We start from the raw sequence: 23,546 nt of genomic DNA, 5'->3' as shown, positions 1-23,546 counted from the left end.
GACAGGTCTTTGGGGAGGTTGGCTCTGACTATTTTCATGCTCAAGGATCATCAGGGGAATTAAGCTGCTCAAAAAAAAGTGGAAGGCTATGAGTAAAAGAAAGCTATGGCTTCAATATTGTACTGAGGCTCAGGAAGAAAAGGGAACTTCACGTTCACATGGAGAGAGCACAACTTTTGCTCCCCCATGCACATGTAACAGCTGTAGCTTTGTTCGATGTGTCTGGCTTCATGTGTTCTCTTCAGAGCAAGGGTAATTAGCATCTGAAAATGTAACTGCTCTTTGCTGCTGTGGAACAATGAAAAAATCCCCCTTTTCACTGTAAAACATTCCTGCCCTCCTTTGATCTTGTCAAGCTAGACAATACAGCTGTCTTGTCATCATATTTCCCACGGCAATGGAAAGTTTGCCAAGTGGTGGAAGAAGCCTCAGAAGCCCTTAATTACTGTGACTTCATCAGTGAAAGTTGACTGCCCTTGGTGGACTTACTTCAGACTGGAGTGAATTTGGGGGAATTTGGGCCTGGATGGCTTGGCCATGGCAGCTGCTGTTAACAAAAGGATGGTGCTGGTAACCATGGGCAGCGAGGACAACCTTAGTGCAGCTCTGCTGAGTGTGGGATGCAAGGTCACATTCCAAAGCCAGGAGCTTTATTTCTGTATTAATAGCAATACTCAGTGCAGTACAAGGCCAAAGAAACCCTGGAGGAACTTACAGGGGGAAAGTTTTCCCTAATTAAGTAAATTCATTACTGTTGTGTTCCTTATTTGCATTGCCCATCAATCAGTGAAAATCGTTCCTGTTAATGCAGCCCCACAAATGTTAACAAAGTGCAAAGGGTGTGATTGCAAAGGGTCACTCTTGGGGCTCCTGATTTTGTTTAGCAAATGGAGAGTTGAAGGTGGAATGGAGGGGTGGTGCTGGAAACTGGAAAAGCAGCAGAAGGAGGACACTGGCCAAGGATGACTTGAAGGAAAAGGTGGGGTGTAAACAAAGAGAGATAAGAGAAGATGAAAGAAGAGTAAGTCAGAGGAAATAAGAGACAGAACAGGTAGAATTGTATCAAAAGTGAGAGGTGGAGGCAATTAATGTTTTGTGAGTCATCCCCAAGCCATCCTGCCCCCAGAAAGGCTGACTCAGCAACATCAGTGGGGAAAAAATCAGAGCTTTCTCTTGGAGATGCCATTCCAGATCAAAAAGGCTTTGATTAGTGAAAGTGGATTTTCTGTCAGTGATCCTCCCCTGCCTTAAAGAAACTTTTCAGATGTATCATGTACAGTCAGCATCCACCCTAAGCACCGCAGGGCTTGGCTGCCTCACTTCTCCTGCCTGTCACAGCTCCTCTTCCCAGGTCTGAATCATGGTCTATTTTGGGGCCCTTTGCAGAGCAGAGATCTCGGCTGTTTTGACAGAGGTGAGGTGGCCACAAGAGGCACCAATTACTGCACATCCTCTTAGAGACCAAGGAAATCTAAAAGGAAAAGCAAGTGAATAAAAATAACTCGATGGAGGAAGGTTTCTGTGATCTCGTATCCCTGACAGGTGCCTGGCCATAAAAGCACTCCTGGGAAGGTACAAGTAGGGTGTTAATATATGAATATTTTTTTCTGGCTTACGATTCAGAACTAAGGTGCAGTCAGGAAAACAGAGAATAGAAAATGAACATGGTCTCAGTTGCTTTACCATGTTTGGTAAAGGCTGGTGGTTGTTGATGATGAGACTGGACTGTGTTGACAGTGGACAGTCAGAGGGGCAGGGGTGGGCAGCAACTCCAAGTCTGAATCTTGGTAGAAATATTCCCTAAGTAGTTTCCTCTTTGGTATGCACAGGACTTTGAGCTGCTACTTGCAGCACCACGTGCTGTCCAGCCTGTGTTCAGGGCTCCTGGGGAGGGGAAGAAAACTCTGCTGTAAAGACAGTCAAGTCAGGAAACATCACTGGCATTAGGATCTCTCTCATGTGTTCAGATTTCATCAGGCTTTGCTGGCTTTACGCTGGAAAGGTGATTCAGCCACTGCTCATCTCTGCAATCTGGGCAGACTTGGTTTTTGTTTTAATCCCACCACTACTACAATGACAGGGAATAAAACCTCTGGAGCAAATAACTGGTGTTATTCATCAACCACTGATGAAAAGGTTCTGCCTACATGTTTGGGTACATTTAATCAGGACCAGCAAAAGCAAAAAGTCATCCAATCCTCCAATGACCATTAACCCATCTTGTGATTTCTGCTGTGGGTTCTTTGTTTTCATCTGGGGAATTAACTTTTTATTTAGCCAAATATAGTTATGGCTGCTGCTCCCATTGGCTTGCTGTTGCACACATTAATTGCCCTTGAGCAGAGGAATGTCTCCCAGAAGGCCTAATCCTTTCTCAGCACGAGATCATCAGTTCTTTATTGCTGCTGGCTTTGTCCCCTTCACTCAGCCTGTGCAGGGCAGAACAACGTGATCCCTCATTGGGCTCCACGTCCCCACTGTGAATCTGGGCCATGCAACAGGACCTGCCAAAATGGCCCCTCCATGGATCCCCTTTCTTTTTCTGAATTAGGAATTAAAATTATTGCAGAAAAATGTTTGTCACAGAAGCTTCCAGACAGAACTATAAATCTATTAGTTCAGTCACTCACAAACAGTCATGAGTATGAAGTTAGAGCTTAGGTTGCTTAAACCAGGGCATGCAGACTTTTTCTTTGATCCAAGTTGTGTATTTCTGCTGCAGCTTGATTTTAAAAGCCTTTAATGTAGAAGCACTGTGTGGCTTGCAGCCCTATGGGCTAACAGCCACAGGTAGCTCTGCACCAGACAATTTGATGCAAGGAATTGTGAACATCCAAACACGGGTATCCCATGGGCTTAGTCCTGAGGATAAGACTCTGTTTTCTGCTGCCTGGACTGTAAGAATCTGAGAATCAAATTGTTTCTCATGTTATCCTTTTTCAGTTGTTGCCATGGCAAAACCCCAGAGAGGATGGGGAGGGTTGTACCAAACCCCTGGAACATAAACTTTTCTCTGGGATTGATTAAAAGATGTGTTCATGTGCTCAGTCTCACCCTGGCACTCACAGGGCTCTGCCCACAGCTGCCAGTTATTCACAGGGATCAATGTGCATTGGGAACGAGACAGAGCAAATGTATTAATCTTTATTCGGATAACAGCTCCCATTTTCTGTGCTTCACCTGCTGCTCCATGGGATGTTTTCCAGGTTGCATCAAGTGAATTTTGAGGCTCCCACTTGTGAAGGCAAGCGCCGGGAGACGCTCGCCTTGATCGGGGACTTCTCCTCCTCGGCGGAGTTCTTCGTCACCATCGCGGTCTTCGCCTTCCTCTACTCGCTGGCTGCCACTGTGGTTTACATCTTCTTCCAGAACAAGTACCGTGAGAACAACAGAGGGCCTTTAATTGTAAGTGTTTGCAGCATTTCCAGTGTTTTCAGGCATGGTCTTCACCTCCTGCTTTCTCGGTTGTTGATGTTTTTGCATGGTCTGGGATATCCAGGTGTCCTGCCCAAAGCATCTCTGCATTCACCTGCTTTTTTGTCTTAATGGTGATGTAATATTTTAACATCAAAGGTAATGTAGGCTGTGTGCAGGAGGAGTTCAGTCCTGTATGTACTTGTGAAATCCTGTGCTTCTCTCCCGATGCCCGCAGTGATGATGATCACGCAAATAATGAACATGTAGCTGAGTGGTAGCAGATTTGGGATCTCAGCCCTTTGATAGCAGAGCTTTGTTTATGGGGGAAAAAAGGAAAGAGGAGATTATCAGAGGTTGGCTCTGTTGGACATGGTGGAAGCTTCCAGCAGCTTCTCACAGAAGCCACCCCTGTGCTCCTCTCCTGCTACCAAAAACCAGGCTGTGCCAAACCAACACACTGGGACCTTTCCTAGAAAATGGTGTGGAAATGTAAGGAAGTCCTCACAGAGGAGCCAAAGAACAGGGAAAATAAAGGGGTGCCCTTTGTTTAAAGAGTAAATAAAGTGCCTTGCTTCTTCTTGGTATCAAGTAAGGTCTCATTTCAAAGTCTCATCAAAGGATTTGTTCCAGAATTCTTACATCTTAATTTTCTTGTGGAAAATAATTCTTACTTTTGACCAACCACATTATCCTCTGTAGCAATAGAAAAAGGAAAGAGAAACAATGGTATTAATATGTCACATCATGATGTGGCCACTTGCCTTTGTCCAGGACTTTCCTGAAACAGCTGCTGCAGTGTCTGTCACAGGATGCATGGCACAATCTGCTAGAGCATTAACATCACATTGACTTAATTTGTTCTGTGTAATGGATTGTAATTGAATCTACAGGTTAAATTTAACCAGTGTCTGTCACCAAAGCCTCTGTTTGCAATTTCACAGTATTTAAACCAAGGCTATATGACCTTATTTTTTCAGAATATAAAGATGCTTTTGAGTTTGTCCTACAGCAAAAGCAGCTCCTGCTGGTGAGTGGTTCTGAGGATTGTGGTCAGGTTATGCCTGACAGGAGGAATGTCCCATCTTCCCCAGCCAAATGATCTGCAAATCCTGTGCACTGCAAGCTCTGTTGTTTTTGGCATTTTTAGAAATAAAGAACCTTTTTTTCCTGGAGCACATCCTTGCTGGTGTCCCTGGACACTGTCCAGTGCAATGATTGCAGCACCACAGTCTGGCTGAGGACAGGTGTGAGTCCCTCTGTGCAGTGGAGTTGTAGGGAAAATGCAGAACCCCAGTTGGAGAAAAGGGTGGCAGCTGTAGCCAGGAGGAATTCAGTGGTCAAGGAAAAAGAAAACATGGAGTGAAAAGGAGCTTCTCAGGGCTGCAGTGCTCACCTAAGGGGTGACACATGCTCTGTGCAGGAGGCAGGCAATGTATCCTCCAGCTCCAGGCAGATGCTGCTCTGAGCTGACGTGTATCAGATCAGATGTGTGAGTATGTCTCATCCCTGAGATTGCTCCTTCCAAAGAAAAGTGCTGCAGAAATCTCTGGTGCAGCACATGTTGGTGCAGGAGGCAGGGCAGCCCTCACTCTGTTTCATCACCTGGCAGGATCAGTGCATCAGGCACCTTGTCCAGACTACCAGTTTTTCTCTCTTTGTGAAGAGTTTGAAGATGATAGTTTCATCCATCCTTGCTTCTGCTGCAGTGCCTGATCACAATTTCATGGTTAAAACCATTCCTGTTTTAAGCTTTGTACTTCCTCTTGGCTTCGTATTTTCTCAGTCTGGGATGACATCTGCCTTTAAGCAGCACCCTCTCAGAACTGCCTTTTTCTCCTGACAAATTTTCAGGATTTGAAAAATGAGTATGACAGGAGAAGTCGGGAGAGGAAAAAACCCCTTTCACTTGAAATTTTATAATATTTTTCAAAAGGCCCCTGCACAGGCAGTCACCATCAATGCATTACCAAATTGCAGAAGCCTGACTGGGTGCAGAAGATATGATTATAAGGAATTTAATGACCAGTAAGTCACAAGAAACTTGCAGGGAAAATTTCAGTCACAAGTGTTTCAAGTTTACTTTGTTTATACAGATACAAGGAAATGAACTGCATGTGCTGAGATCTCAGCAAAGCATCACTTTAACTGTGGAAAAATATTTTAGCATTCAGTGTGGAGTGAGGCATGATAGCAAGGAAATATTTCCAGTGGGAGAAGCAGATAACTGCTCCCTGCCTGTTTGGATGGAAGGGGTGTGTTTATTCACTATGCAGTAAACCATTTCTGTTGCGAATGTTGCCTGTCAGGTTTTGGGGATAGAAGTCTTTATTTTGGTCACACAGGGCCCTGGTTGTGTTACTCACCCATTCCCACAGGGAATGATGAGTCCTTGCACTCTTCAGCCTCTGCTTCCCTTGCTGGCTCCCTGAGGGATCCTCGGAGGGGTTCATACAGATAGAAGAGCCTAAGAGAGGGCCTTGGAGTCCCAGTTTCTGAAGGAACAAGGAGAGATTGCCAGGGATTAGTACCTCACAGAAACATGCTGTGTGTTTCTGAGCTCTGCAAAGCTCAGCTGTGATTTTCATTCCACTGTGAGCTCCCACATGGTGCACATGTGGAGTGAGGAGCTGGGGTCTCACCTTGGTGGGTACAACGGGGGCAAGGCTGCTTCTCAAGTGACTGATTAGTGCTCAAGAGACAGAAACTTTTAAAAGAGATTAATTGGAGGTGGTGACTTAGATTTTAAAGAATGCCATGTACAAAATGCCACCAGTTTTCAGTGCATCCCCATCTCTCAGGCCAAACCAACCTAAGCTGGTTCCCACATGTTTGACACCATATACCTGGGAGGCACTGCTGGTTTGTGGTGAGAGCAGAGATGAGCTGCACCCTGGGGCTGCCAGCTCAGCCCCTGTGTTGATGCTCTGCTTCAGGTCTGTGCGTTTGGAGCTTCTTGCAAGGAGAGAGTAACCAACCCAGCTGTGCTGAAATTGTAGGAGATCAGGGATAGGATGCTTCCATATGTCTCTCAGAAAAGAAAGAATAGGCATAGTCATTGTATATCAGTCCCCATCACTCAGGCTTCTAATTTTTCCTATGGTTTATTTACCCCATATGTGTTCCATTGAAAATCCACATGCTGACACCCTAGGTGCCTTCAGGTTTGTCTCTGGAAGTTATAGCTTGGCCATGAGGAACCACATGCATTCATGTATAAATGTAAATCACTTAATTAATATTCCAGTCAATTAATATAAAAGCATACAATTATTCAGCCAAGAAAGGTGACTGGTATAGCCCTGGAAAGAGATATTTCATTTTTATAGTGATTACTTGCTAATCTCATTCTTATGGTGCATAAAGATGCTTATATCTTAAGAAGATGAGATCTTTCCTTTGCATCTGGAGTCCCATGAATAATCACATTATGCAGAAAGGCATTTGGTTCCTTACATCTGTTGCAGATTGAGTGAGTTAAGCACACCCAGGTCTGTTCTTTGGACACCTCTTTGGTTAAATGTTGTACTTCCTCACTGATGTCCAGTTGTCTAAAAACAGACAGGAAAAGAATAAAGAACCATCTATTAAAAAAAGACTGAATCCTTTACAGTTGAAAAATGAAATTAGGAAGTGCCTGATTATTTCTTTGCGTTTCAAAGAGCTGTTTCAGCCTGCTCTTGTCATCTCCTTTTAAAGCACGAGCCAGGGTGACCTTGCTGTACATGCTGGTGCCTCCCAAAAGGCTCTGCACTTCCCTGTGAAGCAAGCTTGCAAGGCCTTACACTATTGCAAGAAGCATGTAATTCTTTCAAAGCTTCATTCGGCAGAAAATCTGGGGTGGGATCTGGTTCAAACCAAAAAAGAGCTAAAATGCCACCGTGGGAAGGCGTTTGCTGCCTGCGGCAATCTGCTGCTGGCCGCTTGCCCGGCTGGGACCAGGCCTCTGCCTCTTGCTGGGGTACTTCTTCAACTTCAGGGTGGTTGTGACTGTGAAAGCAAATCCCCTGAGTGGTTTGCCTCTGCTGGGTAAAGAAATCTCCCTCTGTTCCTGCGTGGCTGGCCATGAAGCCTGTTGGCAGTGCTAGACAGGCTCTGACTGGGAGCGTTCGTGGACCTCAGCGTTTGAGGAGCTGCTCCCTTGGAGGCTGTGAATCTGTGACGGGGTTTTCACAAATGGAAAGGTTTTGTTGCATGAGCCCTGCATGGCAGTCAGTTACGAGGCAGCAGCTGCAGCTCTGTGAGGCAGGAGGGATGCCGGGGGCACTCTGGCCAGGCCAGAGCTGAGTCTCTCCCTGTTTCCAGCCATGACAGCCCAGGCCCATCCTGGCAGACGTGGCTGGGAGGGAGAGCAGGGCACAGAGTGCACGCAGGGACATGTGTGTCACAGCCTTCAGGGGCTGGCAAAGCCACTGACCAGCCTGGAGCAGATGAAGCACAGCCCCTTTCTGAGTGAGGCTCTTGGCTGGGTCAGGTCATGCCAGACACTGGGCAATCCAAAACTGTGCTCAGGAGGCTTAAGTGAGTGTGACTGCCCCTTTTAAAGGGGGGCATTTTGCAGAAACCAGTAAGTAGCTTCATAGCAAGGAGAAATATTTCAATTGTTATAAAAAGAAAAGGCTTTCACAGTTCTATTCTAAAATGTGTAATGTATAAAATTGTTCCAAGTAGACATTTTTGGCAAACTCAGTAATAACAAGTTTCGACTTGAAAAAGGCAGCAAGGATTTTTTTTTTGTTTTTGCACGTACTTCAGGATCTTAAAAAGTCCCTCCTTGTATACTCTGAGGATTTTAAATTTCAGTTTTTGCCTTTCTTTACATGCTTGTGTTTTCCTTTTTTCCCAAAGGCATCTGTAGGCAGAGCAAAGTATCTCAGCTGAGAACTGAGTGAGAAACTTAGTAATTAGGAGTTTGGTGTAATCATACAAGAATACACACTCAAGAGATCTGGACATCATTTTAAGAGAGCAACTACAAAAAATTATTTTGTTCCAAAGGAAAAAAAGACTCACCCATGCTATAGGGATATTAAACATTGAAATGCAAGATTTGTTTTAGTATGTTTCAGTATGCAGGCACTCTGGCCTTAATTACCAAGGAGAAATTCCCCAGATAGACATTAAGCCACAGAACAGCTTAGCTTGAAATTCACTTTTATTTTCAGCATGTCATTATCTTGTAACTCTGTTCCACCCAGAGCTGTGAAAATGTTCAGGCAGGAATGCAAACCCACTTGAAAACAAGAGAGGTTCAGGTTCCAGCCAAAGCTGAAGGTTCTCAAAGATTCAACACAAATAGAAAGAAGCAAGTTCACTCTAGATGCAGAATCATACATTTTGATCCTTGCATTGTAGAGGGGAGGCAGAAAAAGCCTGAGTCCGGCCATGTAGCCCTGATGAGAGCACCTACTGAAAAAATCCCAGTGTTCCATTAGCCTTTGTGTCCTGTCTCCTTGGCCAGCTGCTGGCCAGGCTGCATGGTTTCCTCTTTGAGTTCCACTGTGCCATCTTTCACTTATGGTTCAGTGTGTTTCTTGCACCCAGGCAGACTTTACAGTTTTTGGGAGGTCCTCTCTACAAGAGCTGATCCTGATACCCCAGGAGCAAGAGCCCTCTATCCAAGGCTCTGACCTGCTCTGAAATAGGGGAGTTTGTAGCACAGAGGGCAGGGTTTTAGACTTTGTGAACACCCTGGCACAGGGGAGCAGAGGAAATCAGGAGAAGCATGGTGAGTTATGGGAAAGGCAAGATCTGAGAAATAACATGAAATACTTAATGTCTTTACGGCCATCCCCTCAGCTGCACAGTGCCATGGGATGACCTGGAAGGACTTACAGCCCAGGACATGGGCTATACCACCAGTCAGACTGTATCATGCAGATGCAGTAATTTGTGCAATGAGCCTCTCCAACATGGGCCTGTAAGCTCAACAGCAGGTCTGTACCCCTGCTGCTGTACCACCTGCAGGTCTGTACCACCTGCTTCAAGAACTTTGCTTGCTTTTAAAATTTCTCTCTTTTTAGCAAGTTTGATCTCCTGTGTTGCATTAGTTTTAGTCAGTTTGTCTCTGTTTGCATCAAATTTCTACCTGCTGTTATGCATTTCTTTAATTGACACTGCCAGTGCACTGATTACAGAGCTGGGTTTAGTTTGCTTCAAGTGTGGTGGCACTGGGAGAGGGTTGCTTGGCATTTGGAAAATACATTCCCCAAAACTCTGCTGTGTCCCCATCTCTTGTGTCAGTCCAAAGCTGCACAGAGGCTTGGCATCTGGGTTGATAGCATGTCAAACCTCACAGCAAATAAAAAGCATCTCCCATCATCATCCACAGCTCAGCAAACACCTCGTCTTTCTACCAGCTGGAATTTTTAGGGAACGTTTGCAATTGAACCGTTGCCTCTAGGAATCTCTTTCTCATTCACTGCTAAGACGTCTGAGATACAGTAATTTCTCTTGCTGGAAATCTCCCTGAGAAGAAGAATTACTCTGGGCTATATGCCTCATGGAGTCTCTGTGGGTGCTAAGGGAGTTGTCAAATCCTGGGCTTCACGCTCTTCAAGAGAGCCCAGTTGGGCAGCACGAGGGAGGTCAGAGGAACTCAGAGCTCGGTGGCAGACACAGGCCTGCAGAAAGCAAATTGTTAAAAGAGAAGGATGTATCCTTTGGGAAAGCATCCAAGCACAGTTAATTTAATCCCATCTGCGTCAGTGGAGACATCCTTTGTTCAAGGCTCCCTTTATTGACTGGTGCCTCATCCATCATGACGGGGCTCACGCCCTGCACCCCTGGGGTGCCATGGAGAGCTCCTTCCCCAAATGTCAGCTGTGCTGTACATGAGAATGGTGTTTCCTAGAGATTGCTTGTTTCTTTGAGAAGCAACCTGAAACACTGGGTTCTTAATGAGTGTTGTCCCTCCCTTCCATGCACACCTTTATTTTGCAAGGGGGAAGGGGAAGCAGCCCCACGGGAGGTGGGATATCAAGACGCAGCGATGCAGTTAGTGGTATGTTAGACTTTGGCACCTCTGCCATCTGTTGTGGGCTGACAGATGGGATGAAATATGACAGCAGAAAGGCTCTTCTGTTTTAGCAAGACACAAGAAAGCTTGAAAAATCACACCTCCTCCCTCCTTTCCCCCCAAACCCACACAACAACAGTGTCACTTGGCCACTTGTTCTGGCTAAGACAAGGAGAAGTTTATGCCTGTGCGTGCTCCCGAGAGTCTTTCAAGGGGAAAGTGAGCAGAGTGGATCAGAGCAGAGCTGCTGGGACCTGGAGGGACCACCCCACCTTCTCCCCTCTTTTCACATGAATGGGAATTAGGAACCAGTGCTTTACCAGGCCAGGGAGGAGTCTCTGCTTGGCAAGTCTTGCTGTTTACTTGCTCACTCATAGTAATTAGTGGCTGCATGGCTTATGCAGCAGGGACATTTGGCCTTACCTGTGGCTGGTGAGAAAACTCCTCATCTGGTACCTGAGGATTAGCCAATTTCAGGTTTTCCCTAGGACAGAAACACTTCCTATTGGAAACCCACCCTGACTGTCTGTAGGAGTACCCAGGGCAAGACCCAGCCCTCAGGAGGGCCCATCTTGTTTGCAGGCATCTGTATTTTGTAATTCATCCCAATGCATCAGCCTGGTGCTCTGAACTGCCACATTTTCAAGGCAGATCAGCATCCTCACATGTGGGTACCAACCACGTGTTTGTGGGAATCTTGCCTCAAGGCCCGAGATGCAAATGTCAGCCCAGGGGCTCTGCCCCATTAGGTGTGTCAAGCACTTCTGAAAATTAGCTCTGCGGGTGATGACAGTAACACAGCCTTCCACTAAGTAACAAGCTCTTGGTATTTCCCTCCTCTGACACAAGCTTTGAGTTTTCTGGTGATTTTTAATATTTTTTTCCTTTCCAATGGACACACCAGTATAATGCTTCTAACTAATTTGTCTTTTAGGATTTCATTGTGACAGTGGTCTTCTCATTCTTGTGGCTAGTGAGCTCATCTGCTTGGGCTAAAGGACTGTCAGATGTAAAGGTTGCAACTGACCCTGATGAAGTGCTGCTGCTGATGTCTGCCTGCAAACAGCAGTCCAACAAATGCTTGCCTGTTCGCAGCCCTGTTATGTCAAGCCTCAACACTTCGGTTGTAAGTGACTTTTACTGCTGCTGTTCACCCTTACCTTGCAGTGTATTTTCATCTTTTAGCTGTGTATTGACCTAAATTGACTGGTGTAAACCAGTTAGCTGACATGATTTAATTGGAAGTGCAGTCTTGCTGCAGGGAAAGGCAGGCTGTGACTCACAGCAGCTCTGCCATGGAGCAGCAGCAGGGTGAGTGTGCAGGGCTGGGATGGGGAAAAAGCAAAGTGGCTGTCCAAGTGCATTGTTTGCCCCTCTGCTTTTAACTTGCTCACTACAACTCTTTTGCAAAGGGGTCTGTGTGCTCCTTTAGAAGGAAATGTTTGTGCCTTACAGATTCTTCTAAAAATCCTCCAAAAAACCAACATAAAATTGGACTTCAGCATGTTAAAAAAAATAAACACAAAAAATCCCTCTAGGCCACCTGACCAATTAAGAGCTCTCTTTTTTAATTAGTTTCTTTCAATTTTATCTTTCCACATTTTCTTTAAACTAGATTATGTTTTCAAGCAAAAAAAGTTTTTTGCTCTAAAAACTTGACCTTTATTTTGAAAACAAAAAGCAAAGCAGACACCTTGTGAGCTACAGCTAAGGGAGATGAATTCAGGAATTTGCTCCAAAGCTGAGAAAATTTTCCTGCAGGTTTTGGGACAATCAGAGAATCATTTAGGTTGGAAAAGATCTCTAAGATTACAGAGTCCAACCACAAAGATCTCTAAGATTATGGTGTCCAACCACTAAGCCAGCACTGCCAAGTCCAGCAGTAAACCTATCCCCAGATGCCACATCTACACTTACCCCACAGATGGTGACCCCACTACTTCCCTGGGCAGCCTGTTCCAGTGCTTGACAATAGTTTCAGTGAAGAGATTTTTCATAATAACCAATCTGGGCCTCCTCTTGCACGACTTGAGGCCATTTCCTCTTGTCCTTGGGAAGGAGAGGTTGGGAGCAGCTTTGCCTTTCCCCAGGACCTAGTGTTATGGTGGGGACCATAACATTAGGTTGAGCTGTGAGATTGTGGCTGCTGGTGACGAGCTCCTCTTCTTCCCACCCAGGTCTTTGGCTACTTGAACTTTATCCTGTGGGCAGGCAACATTTGGTTTGTGTTTAAGGAGACGGGCTGGCATTCCTCGGGCCAGCGGCACGCTGCGGACACCATGGAGAAGCAGCCCGGGGGCTACAACCAAGGTGGCTACAACCAAGACAGCTATGGGCCAGCTGGTGGCTACAACCAGCCAGGCTCCTATGGCCAGGTGGGTGAATATGGCCAGTCCCAGAGCTATGGGCAGAGCGGGCCAACCTCCTTCTCTAATCAAATTTAGGGTTCACGCAGCGCAAGCTCTTGCACCCCTCGCAAGTAGACAGTTTAACAGGTCTCAAGTTTCAGTGGCACCAGATTTTTAAGGGTTCTACATAAATTCATACTACAACACAGTGTTTAATGTCCATTGAAGGTCTAAGCCCACCTCCTTTGGCAGATGGGAGGTGGCCAGGGGGCTGGAGTTGGCCTTTCTTTCCCTGATTAGCCAGACACAGGGGATGTGCTCCTCGCCGGTGACCTGGAGTTGCTGTTGTAGTAGGTACTGTAGAGATAACTTTATGGTAGTTTTGTATGTGTTAAGATGGTAGAAGCTTTTTGTAGCCTCAAGTCTGTAGTATTTAATATGCATAATATAATTGAATTTCCTTCTGCATTTTGGTGAAAAACGGAAGTGTTTTACTATGATTTCTACAGATTATTCTGTATATCCATGCATGTAACATTGCACCTAAATTTTCAGAACTGCCTGTCTGTGACTCTTCAGAGAGTTTGTTTTGGTTATACCTTTTTGTTTCAGAAGATTTTACTATTATTTCAGTTAACTGAGTCATCCATCTGTAATTTAGTGCATGGATAAGCAGTTTCATACTACCAAATGTCTGGACTGTGTAAATGGAACTTCTCGACTTCTGCCACTACATTTTGTTAAATGTCTGTTTAAAAGAAGTATGCATCTTTTATATATTTTGCAGAGTTGAATATATGGCTTACCCAAGTTCTGAATGCTTTGTAACTAAACTGTTTTTCCTTGAAATGGCATTCAGTAGTATCTATGGTACCTGACCAATGTTTATTCCATTTAACTCAGCTAAGTATTCCTTCTATAAATCACTATTTCTATGGATGTTTTGTGAATCTTTTAATGTGAGCTGTGGAGAATAAGGACCAAGTAACTGTGTTATATGTTTACAAAGGTATTTATTTAACTAAGATAACAGAGGTGCAGATATCAGTACACAAAATCATGTGGAAACGCCCTGTTGCTTGACACGGCAACATGAAAACCGCACGTATTGTTGTGACCTTACAAAGCATAAATATTCCTTTATGCCCTTTGATGGGAAGAAAACCTTTCTGTCCGTGCTGTTTCAAGATTGTTAGATATCCCTCTGTTAGATTGCTGCTCTGAGCGCTAGCTTGGTGCTAATGGAGAATGTAACTGGATTGACCAAATAACCCAGGCTCAGAGGAACTCGTCCTGAAAGAGCCAGAGCCAGCCTTGTAGCCTGTTTGGATTCCTCCCTGGGAAATTCAGCCCTCCCTCACTACAGCATATGGGATGCATTGACACAAATGAAAGCCTGAAGCACAATGTACTAATCAAAACTGATCATCTGCATTTCTAGATCAAAGTGTATCAGTATATAATCTTATTGTATGAGCTGTAATGTTGAAAGCATCTTAGCTTAAAACAGCTTAGTCTCTTCTATGATTGTTGTAACCAATTTATGGCTACTCAGTGGATGAATCTATATTGTGATATCTATTTGACCCTAATAAAGTTATTGCATACAATGCATGTTTTCAGAGTATGTTAATATTGAAATGTCACTGCCAAATGACAAAGATAACTATTAAAGAAAAATAACTATTCCTATGCCTGACCTTATTGGTCATATTCTTACTGTTTTCCAACACTTTTATGGGGGTTGTGTTAATGTACAGTGGAGTACGACACTTCTGCAGACACCTGTCATTAAAGGTCAGTATCACAAGTTTTTTAAAAAAATTAAAAGTGTGCAGTTTAATACCTGCCTGCCTCTTTACCTCTCTTTCCACTGTCAGTAGGATTAGTCCAGTAGTGTGCCACCCATCCCAGTTCTGAGGATTGCTGGAAAGCTATGTGTGAGTTGTAGAGAAAACAAACTGGAATATCTAAACGTTCTCCTATTCCAAATGAAGGCAAAGTACAATTTTCTGGGTAAACGAAAAATGTTATTTTGGCTCTTGGTTAATTTGTTTGGGGTTTTTTATGTGATTTTTTTGGTTTTGGGGTTGTTTGTTTGGGGGAGGTGGTTTTGTTTGGTTGGTTGGTTTTATTTTAAGTTTGGAAAAATGTTGGACATTGGCAGGTCAGGAGAAAGTGAAACCTGTATGTGTGGCAAGGGGTGTGATGGGATGTGTGCTCTTCATACCTTCTCCCACTTATTCCTGCTTCTACTCTTTTTTCTTTTTTTTTTTTTTTTTTGTTATTGTTGTTCTTTTAAATTCCCTTTCTACTAGTTGATGAGGAACATCCCAAGCTGAGCTCCCATATCTAAGTTTCTCCTCTAGAAATAGCTTTTGTGTCAACTAGCTTTCTCTTCATGAACTTTTCCACCCAAATCAGCAGGCTCCCATTCTAAACTTTTCTATCCAATGCTAAGGGATGGAAATGAGTTTTGCTTTGGTTTATTCCTGCATTTCAAACCAGATTAAATTCTTGTGTGAGCACAGGACTGCAGCTTTCTGGAGCTCACACCCCTGGAGAAAGGGCAGTTTTTGATACAAGGCTTGGAACAGAATTAAGTTTATGTCATATTTTGGGCACTATTTGTGTAACTCCAGGTCTAAGGGTTTCTCATGAAGGGCAGAACTGGTTGAAGAGTTAACAAAAAGTAGTGTAGGAGGCTCATATTTTAATGGAAGACTCGCTCTTGCTTTACCCTGCTGGCCAGATATTTACAGGTACCTCAGCTCCTGGCTGCTGTACAGAACAGTTGAGCCAGTTGTTACCCTTTGGGGACTGTAATCTTCACTCTGAATTAGGAGGGAAGAAAAATCTCTATCCATAGCTTCTCAGGTTAATAAAGTATGGCAGCAGCAAAAGGGAAAACAAAAATGATGCATGCACTTGTCTGTGTTATGTAAGAAAATGTATCTGAATGTTTTCTCTGTCTTCCTCTAGATTTGAGTCTCATCCTTTTGCAGTCGCTGAGAAATTGAAAGTTTATTTCTGCTGGGGATGGGGACTCCATAGCCAAGGGTTGAGCAACTTATGAAAAAGACTGTATTTGATGTTACCTGGATTTAAGACAAATAGCAAAGTAAACTCAAGCATCCTTTGTGAAACTGCTGCTGGCAGCCTCCTTGCTTCCCTGCTTCATCATTAGAGTATCTCTGCCAGTTAGTTGAATAACTAGGTCAGCCTAGGAGAGAAAAAACATGTTCCTTGATCTTTGTGCTGTCCCTCCTGTTTTCCCATGTGTTTCTCTTTATAGCCCATTTCTCAGCTACCCAAGTTAGGAGCATATTTGCATTATCAAGTGTGAAGCTATGGGGGAGAGGCAGGTGCATCTGGTGAGTGTGGTGGGGAGGGAGGAGCACAGGACTGTCTCTCCAGGTGCCTCAGAGGCCAAGGAAGGGGCACATTCACCTGCTGGTTTGGGTTTCCTCCATTGCTCCTGGAGCACCAATGCTCCCTCCAGCTCTGCAGAGTGCATCCCCTGCCCTGGGTACCACTGGCTCTGAGCCCGCTCCACCTCCTGCCCAGCACTTCAGGGAGACATGGGTGAGTTCAGATGCAAACACAGCCCACAGGGCTCTGTCCTGGCTGGATGGGGTTGGGGTTTTTGTGTGTGATATTTTTCCTGAGGGCCAGATCTCCTTCATTGTGGCCATTGATCTGCACATAACAGAGCCTCAGTGATGGCTAAGACTTGGAGAAAGTTTGTGCTCTTGTTGCATGAATTCATGTTACAATCGCCTGACCTGATTAGGTTAATTATTTCAAATCTTTATAGGCTCTCAAATTGAAAGAGCAATCCAGGCTGTAGCCCTGAATCAATCTTGGCTGAAACTGTGATGTGCTGATATACAAGGCAGTGGCATCAACATGCATTGCACCTCCCTGTAGTCTGCTCCTGACAATATCTCCAGAGTTTCACAGTTAATATGACAGACAGATTAAGAGCTACTGATTAAAAACTGCCACTGTATTATTTAATCCTTTTCTGAAAAAAGTTCTTCTCATTATGCCATATCATGTCACAAGCATTTAGTCCTTTGTCCACTGGTTTTAAGAAAGATTTTAGTCAAAATTTGTTATGTATGTGAATAGATGGTCTACTTAGCTTGTGCTCTCCCCTAACTTCAATATTCTTTTTTAGGATTTCTTTCTATTCCCAGCTTCTGCTAAATGCAGGAGCTTTTCTTTTTGGAATTCTACAACATCAGCAATTATTTGTATTTTGCTATTAATATATCTGGTCCTGATTATACCATCATTTGTCACTGACATCTATCTTTATTATGAAGATCTTAGCATTTCTATATGAAATTTTAATAGTTCAGTGAGAAGGCATCCTGTTTGTTGCATTTACTTCCTGCTGTTACATTTTTATTCTTTTGTCCCCCATTAATGAGATTCTAGGCTTTTAAGAATATAGCTGCCTTTCTGAAATCTAAATGTCCTATAATAAAACATTCTCAGAGGGAAAATTACTTGGCAATAGTATTTTCAGGATTAAAGTTCATCTGGTTCCATACCCATTACCATGGGCAGGGACACCTTCCACTATCCCAAGCTGCTCCAAGCCCTGTCCAACCTGGCTCTGGACACTTCCAGGGATGGGACAGCCACAGCTTCTCTGAGTGAAGAATTCAAGCTATTACCTGCCTGGGTGCATGTTTGCAGCTCTTCTCCTGCAGCTGCTGAAGGGTTTGCTGGTGAAATGAAACCTGAGAGGCCAGGAGGTGTGAGTGTGTCTCCTGTTTCAGGTATTCCCTCCTGCCTGTGTCCCTGGGATCCTGCCCCACCCAGGTCATCTCTAAGGGAGTCAGGGCTCTGTCACACACACACGCGTTTCACAATATCAGCCTTCTGAAATGCAAAAAGCATTTCCTTAAAAAAGGAGGAGGAAGTCTCCAGGAAAATACCAAAAGTGAGGCAGAGGCTGTGGCTTTTTGCAGTGGCAATTATTTTAAGTGAACTGCCTGCAAGGATTTTGCAGTTTGAAGTGGCAGGTTGCGTATTTTGCGCAGACAGGATTGTTAACGTGTGAAACATGCTAAAAATTGACCAATAAAGGCACCTGGATATTTCAAACATAAATAGTGTGTACCAAAATAGCTACAGAGCAGATGGCCTGGCTCCACACACACCTTGCTGACCAGAATACTCGAGCTACACGCACAGCCAAAATCTCAATCTTCAAAGCTGATCATCTGCAAAGGCAAGGGTTATCCTCATGCTACCCCTTATCTGTCAGGCACAAATGCTCCTGCACACATTAATTAGTGTATCCTAGAGGGATAATGAACCCCAGGTTTGTCTGAACTTGCTACTACCCCAGCAAAGCAAATCACCTGTTCTAGAGCTCAGGCTCTCAAAAGTCGGTGAGATTAAAACAACTGTGAGCTGAAATCTGATCTGCAGTGGAAAGATCCCAAAACACAGAGGGCTGGGTTTGCCAGCCCGCTCACAGTACTGCCTGCCACTGATAAACAGGAAACTGAGTCTGTTTCTCACTCTCATTTTTCACCTTGCATGCTAAGACCAAACATCTCCATTCCACATATTAACCAGGATGTAAGGCTTTTCATGTATGGTTCAACAGATGTGAAAGGGAATTATCACTTCAACATGATATCAAGACTCTTTTTTTTTTTTTTTTTTTAGTTGATGGCAGATTACTAAGCCTGAATTCTTGTTTAATTTTAGTGTGTTAATTGAAGGAATAATGAGCATTGATTATATGTGTTTTGGCTTCGTCATTGCAATTACAGGCTCTGTTTTATTCATGAGCCAGTCCTAAAGAATGCACTAGAGATCTAAGACAGCTTAAACCTCTCAGAAAAAGGCTCTGAATTGTTTGAGTAATGACACTCTTAGATGGAAAATTAAAGGTTCTCTTTTCCCATGCTTTTTAAGATAATTAAAATCCAGGAATGGTAAGGTGGTGAACATCCTTATTCATTAGCCTTCAGTAATTTAGCTTCTACTAAATGAGGAAAACATTTTAATTCTCTGGGCCATCTGTTGCAGTCTCCTTTGTGTGTCCCGTTACATAAAGTCTCATCATGGGCAGTTTTAACATCAGTATTGTATCCTTTCACCAGGAACGATGAGCTGGGTGAGGTAGCTGAAGTCACCACCTATTAAGAGACCACCCTGGAATTAAACTGCCTGCTTTGTCTTTAAACTTGAAGTTATCCTGTCTAGACACCTCTAGGCAAAGAGAGGAGCCCGTGCACGGAGCTAGGCAGTGTGACAAGCTGTGTTTTCTAATAGCAATATCCATGCCAATAAATAACAAAGTTCACTGGAGCCCTTCCAGTTCCTCTAATGCGTGCCTGCTCTGCCATATGGCTCCGAGCTGCCTGGGGAAGCAGCACTCCCTGCTCGGGTGGGAAGCACAGCCCAGGCTCCCTGCTGGGGGCTGCCTTGGAGCTGGTTTGGAGGCAGAGCAGGGCTCTTTGCACCGTGACAGGGAAATAGAATAAATATTAGAGCAGGAGTGTGCTCATCTAGGATAAATGCTGGATCCGGAGCTAGGAAGTGTTTGGATTCCAGCTCTGGCTGCAGGAATAACTCACTTTGTAGCTTGGGGCAAGTTACATTATCCCACAGCAGGAATGTTTCTCATTAAAATTATAATTTGTATAGATGAGTGGATGCAGTGTCAAAGTTATTCCCGATGCAAAGTTACATCCCCACAGGTCTGAGAGGATCCAGGCTCCATTATGAGCTGGGTTTGTTTCTGTCAAATTCCCTTGTGAAATTCAAGCCCCACTGCTTGCCAGCCCAGCAGTGCCTTCCTGCTGCAGACTGGGGTATTTCACTGGCTCCAGGATTCCCAGGTAGTGTTTGCATTATTGATAGGCATGGCTACAAGCAGGCTGCTTCCACGGGGCAGAGCTGCCATCCACCTGCTTGCTATTACCCCGTTGCCTGGAGATCACAAACAGCCTGGCCTGGAGATGTGTGGCTGCAGAACAAGTGTTCCCAGTATGAAGCAGTACTCAGTCAGTCAGCCTGCTCCTGCTGCCACCAAAAAAGGCCCTCCAGCTGCTGCAGGCATGCCCAAGGGGTAAGTCATCTCTTTGTTGTGGCATCTGGGTGATCTGCCATTTGTGTTGGAACTCATCATGTGGGTGTGTTTGTCTCTATCACATGCTCTGTAATTAGTTTCCAGCAATTCAGCACAAGGTAAGCAGGTTTTAGGTTTTGATTGAAAGCAGGGGGATGATTCTCACAAATGTGAGTCCTGCTGGAAATAAAAGCTATGTGTCTGCTCCAAACTGAGAGCGTTGGTGAGGAGGGGATGGCAGACCCCTCTCCACTTTCCTGGGAATGAGCATAAAACTGAGAAACCTCTGGGGCCTCTTTCATGTTCATGAAGAAATTACATGAAGTGTGTTGCAATGTCCCTCACTTAAAATTAATAATCAACTTTAGTTACAACTCCAGGCTACTCACTCAGGTGAGGGATTAGAAGCTGTGTGATGTTCTTGTGCTTCTTGTAGAGGCCATTTTCCTTTCCACTGTGCAGGAAAGACACTGTCCCTTGGGAAGCCCTGAGTTCCTGGGTGATTAAATAAAACAGAAATGAGCAAGCTCATTCATGGAGAAACTCAATACCCAACACAATTTACCAAGTGATAATTGTGCCTCTCTGCTTTCTCACCACCAGTGTACCCATTGCCAAGCAGCTGGCATCAATAAAAGGTAAGGGGAGCCCTTCACTGCCCCTTTGGGGTTCAGGTCATTCACAGCCCACGTGCAGAAAGTTCTGGCAGTGTCACAGCGCTTGCAGAGGTTGTGCAGATCCTCAGCTGGTGCAAGTCATGAGGGTCTCATGTGTCCCTGTGCCCTGTGCTGTCACATCTCGTCCTGTGTTTGCCTTTTCATAAAAAAATCACAGCATAAATCATCTGTGTAACCCCTGCTGGCAGAGCTTGTGAGCATCAGTATTTCAGAGTCATGCACAAGGGTGGGATGGATCCAGCCCAGATCCCAAGCTTGCCATAATGCTGAGGTGCAGCACTGGTGCAGCACAGGGATGCTCCCAAAGGGGCCCTGTTTTCCCTGGTGTAGGTCTCTGGGGCTCCAAGTGCATCCTGGAGATGGCCACCATGGCCTGTCCCTGTGGTGTGGCAGGTCCCTGCTGGGTGCCCAGGGTCAGGACAGGCCAGGTGGGTCTCAAGCCCCGTGCTGTGCCACACCCCTGGCTCTGAGGGAAAGCTCCCTTCAGGGTGTGATTGCATGGGATATGAGGCATGGTGCTGGCCCATTCCAAATAAAATCTGGGCCAGATCCTCTGTGGGTATAAACAGTTTCAGTCTCATTAACTTTAATGAAACTACACAGGTTTCCACCCACCCTGGATGGTTTTAACAGATTCCTTTCAATTATATCTCAAAAGCCTTTTTTTTTTTTTTTTTTTTTTTTTTTTGGATAAACCTTTCCTCCCTCCAGCTCTAAGAAAAGGCTCAGACCTTGAAAAGGCTTTTGCTACAGCAGCTTTGGTGTATAACAACCATGCTGACCCTGAGAGCAAGCTCAGCAAGTCTGAAACCAAGAGCTTACTGCAATCCCAGTTCTGGCACTTCATCCAGGTGAGGGGATCTGCTGGCTGGGTGGCACTGGGACAGCCCTGGGCACTCTGGGTGCAGGAATGGCAGCTCAGGCTCTCTCCTGCAGCTTGGCCAGCATCAGGCAGTCCATGGCGTCGTCCCAAGGGAGACTTGAGGGGTTTGGCACAAACAAATTCTGTGACTGAGTTGCTTTATGTTGAGCCTGTGTCTAACACAGGGCCAAAGGAGGAGCACAACAACAAACCACAGCTGATTGCTGCTTGAATTTGTTTAAAGAAAACAGGGCAATTGCAAAAAAAAAAAAACCCAAAACAAAAAAAAAAACCAACCAACCAACTAAATTAAAACCCTTGGAAGATAACAAGAAGGTGGTTTTAGGAAGAGAAGAAACTCATGGTATTTAATGAGGTGTTTGGTGGTTTGCCAGAGCACTGAGGCCAGCGCTGTTCTGCAGAGCCATGTTCTGTGTTCTCTGCTGTCACTGGTGGGTTCCTGGGAGAAAGGGGCAGAAAGGTGTGGTGAAAAACCATCACAGCAGCACTTGTGGCTGTCAACTTCCCACAGGGGTTTATTTCCCCTCTGTAAATTAAAAAAAAAAAAAACAAAAAAAACCAAAAAAAAAAAACAAAAAAAAAAACACCAAAAAAACCCAAAAACACCAAAATAATAAATTATCAAGTGGTAGGAAAAGTTATATTGGACTAATAAAAAAGAGTTCAAATAAGTAAATGAGAGAGGTAATATCTTTCCTTCCCAAAATGACAAGATCACATGACTGGTTGGGGAGGGCAAATTGGCACCAAATTAGAAATGAGGCACCTTTTGAAAATATTACTGGAAGCAATTAAGCTTGGGATCCTGAGATGGTTTGGAAATTTAGTTAAAAAATGACCCTGGAACTCTAGCAAGGATTTTACGTTAGGAAATATAAATAATAGATATGTTACAGAATTCTAATAATCCATTCCAACAAGAATGCCCAAGAAGACCAGGAGTAGCAGTATTAAAGTTATGCCTGTAAAATCAACAGTTTCTGAGACCTTCACAATATGTATTTGTATATATTTGAATATTCAATCTAAGAGGGTTAGTTGTTTCCTCCTCCCAGTTTTATCAGGACACAGGGCTCCCTTTTTTATCTAACAGTTACCAGCTGTATCATCATCATTGGCAGATTTTCAGTCATAATTAGGTGTCTTTTAGACATAAAGATATATGCTGGATTCTGATGGAAACTTTGAGGACTGGTTGTTCTCCTTTCTGACTACAATAATATTTCTGTTTGAATTTCTCTTGAAAAACTAATATGAATGTTGACATAACAACGTGAATGGGAAAATAAAAAATACATTAATATTTACATAAGTAGATGTCTTTCTTTTTTTAGTGATGCAATAAAAAAGGAATTTCATGCTCTTTTTTTTTCATTTAAAATCCTCCATAGGGCCAAGAAAACAAACCAAAATACCAGGAAATAATTTCTTCCTTGGATGAGGAATCAGAGAACAAAATTAATTTTGAAGACTTCATGATCTTGTTAGTCAGTCTCACTCTAATGTCTGACCTGCTGCAGGAGATCAAAAATGTGAAAACCACAAAATGATCTGTGATTTTAAAGAAGAAATGGCCTGGTAGCATATGAGGAAAGCATGAGTGAGGTACACACAGAGTGCCTGGATACCCTGTGCTGGTCCCTTTTAAATGGAATAAAGTTGTGTCCAAATCTGGCTGAACTTACTCCTCTCTTGAGACACTCCATGAAGTTGGTGCTCAGGGATTTGTGTCCCTTCCATTTGTGCTTTGCAGAGTGGGTGACTGGCTCCTGCTGGGGGCAAGAGCAGGTAACAGCTGGGGGCAGCCCCCAGCCCAGTTCAATGCCAGGAAAGGCAGCCCAGGCTCTCCATCCTCTCCCTGTGGTGGTGTGGGACATGATGGAGACACAGCTGCCAAAATGTGCAACTCCCCTGGAATCAGGGCTGCCCAGCTCCCTGGGCTCTCCCATCCACCCCAGGGATTGTCACCCCTGAGCTTGGGTCACCAGTGATGGGTTTCACAATGGGCAATGACCACAAAAGCTGTTCCTGTCTTAGGTAAAGGTTGATTTTAGTCTGAGAGGTTTCCACCCCACCATTAACCCTGCTGAAGGGAGCATTT

At 44.4% G+C, this 23,546-nt stretch overlaps 2 protein-coding genes across 4 annotated transcripts in view; both read left to right on the top strand.

Moving 5' to 3' along the window:
* The window catches only part of SYNPR (synaptoporin), a 97,286-nt gene extending 82,896 nt beyond the window's left edge, over positions 1–14,390 (top strand). For all 3 annotated transcript variants that reach the window (XM_058032016.1, XM_058032014.1, XM_058032015.1), the window contains 3 exons: positions 3,207–3,405; positions 11,367–11,558; positions 12,610–14,390. In XM_058032016.1, coding sequence (XP_057887999.1) covers positions 3,207–3,405; positions 11,367–11,558; positions 12,610–12,876 — 658 coding nt within the window. In that variant the 3' untranslated portion in view covers positions 12,877–14,390. The remainder of the gene's footprint in view (positions 1–3,206; positions 3,406–11,366; positions 11,559–12,609) is intronic.
* A 2,035-nt stretch (positions 14,391–16,425) lies between these two features.
* On the top strand, positions 16,426–23,103 carry SNTN (sentan, cilia apical structure protein). The gene is made up of 4 exons (XM_058031972.1): positions 16,426–19,885; positions 20,489–20,523; positions 21,274–21,413; positions 22,837–23,103. The coding sequence occupies exons 1-4, from the start codon at positions 19,680–19,682 to the stop codon at positions 22,993–22,995; spliced, it is 540 nt and encodes a 179-aa protein (XP_057887955.1). The 5' UTR covers positions 16,426–19,679; the 3' UTR covers positions 22,996–23,103.
* Positions 23,104–23,546: the final 443 nt, after the last annotated feature.

The sequence above is a fragment of the Melospiza georgiana genome, chromosome 11 (assembly GCF_028018845.1).
Source record: "Melospiza georgiana isolate bMelGeo1 chromosome 11, bMelGeo1.pri, whole genome shotgun sequence".
Classification (NCBI taxonomy): Eukaryota; Metazoa; Chordata; class Aves; order Passeriformes; family Passerellidae; genus Melospiza; species Melospiza georgiana.
This window is presented reverse-complemented; position numbering and strand designations above follow the sequence as displayed.

Coding starts and splice junctions, on each gene's coding strand:
- SNTN (XM_058031972.1), top strand. CDS start 19,680: ATGGCTACAAGCAGGCTGCTTCCACGGGGCAGAGCTGCCATCCACCTG. Junction 20,524..21,273: donor GCAGCTGGCATCAATAAAAG/GTAAGGGGAGCC, acceptor TCCTCCCTCCAG/CTCTAAGAAAAGGCTCAGAC. Junction 21,414..22,836: donor AGTTCTGGCACTTCATCCAG/GTGAGGGGATCT, acceptor AATCCTCCATAG/GGCCAAGAAAACAAACCAAA.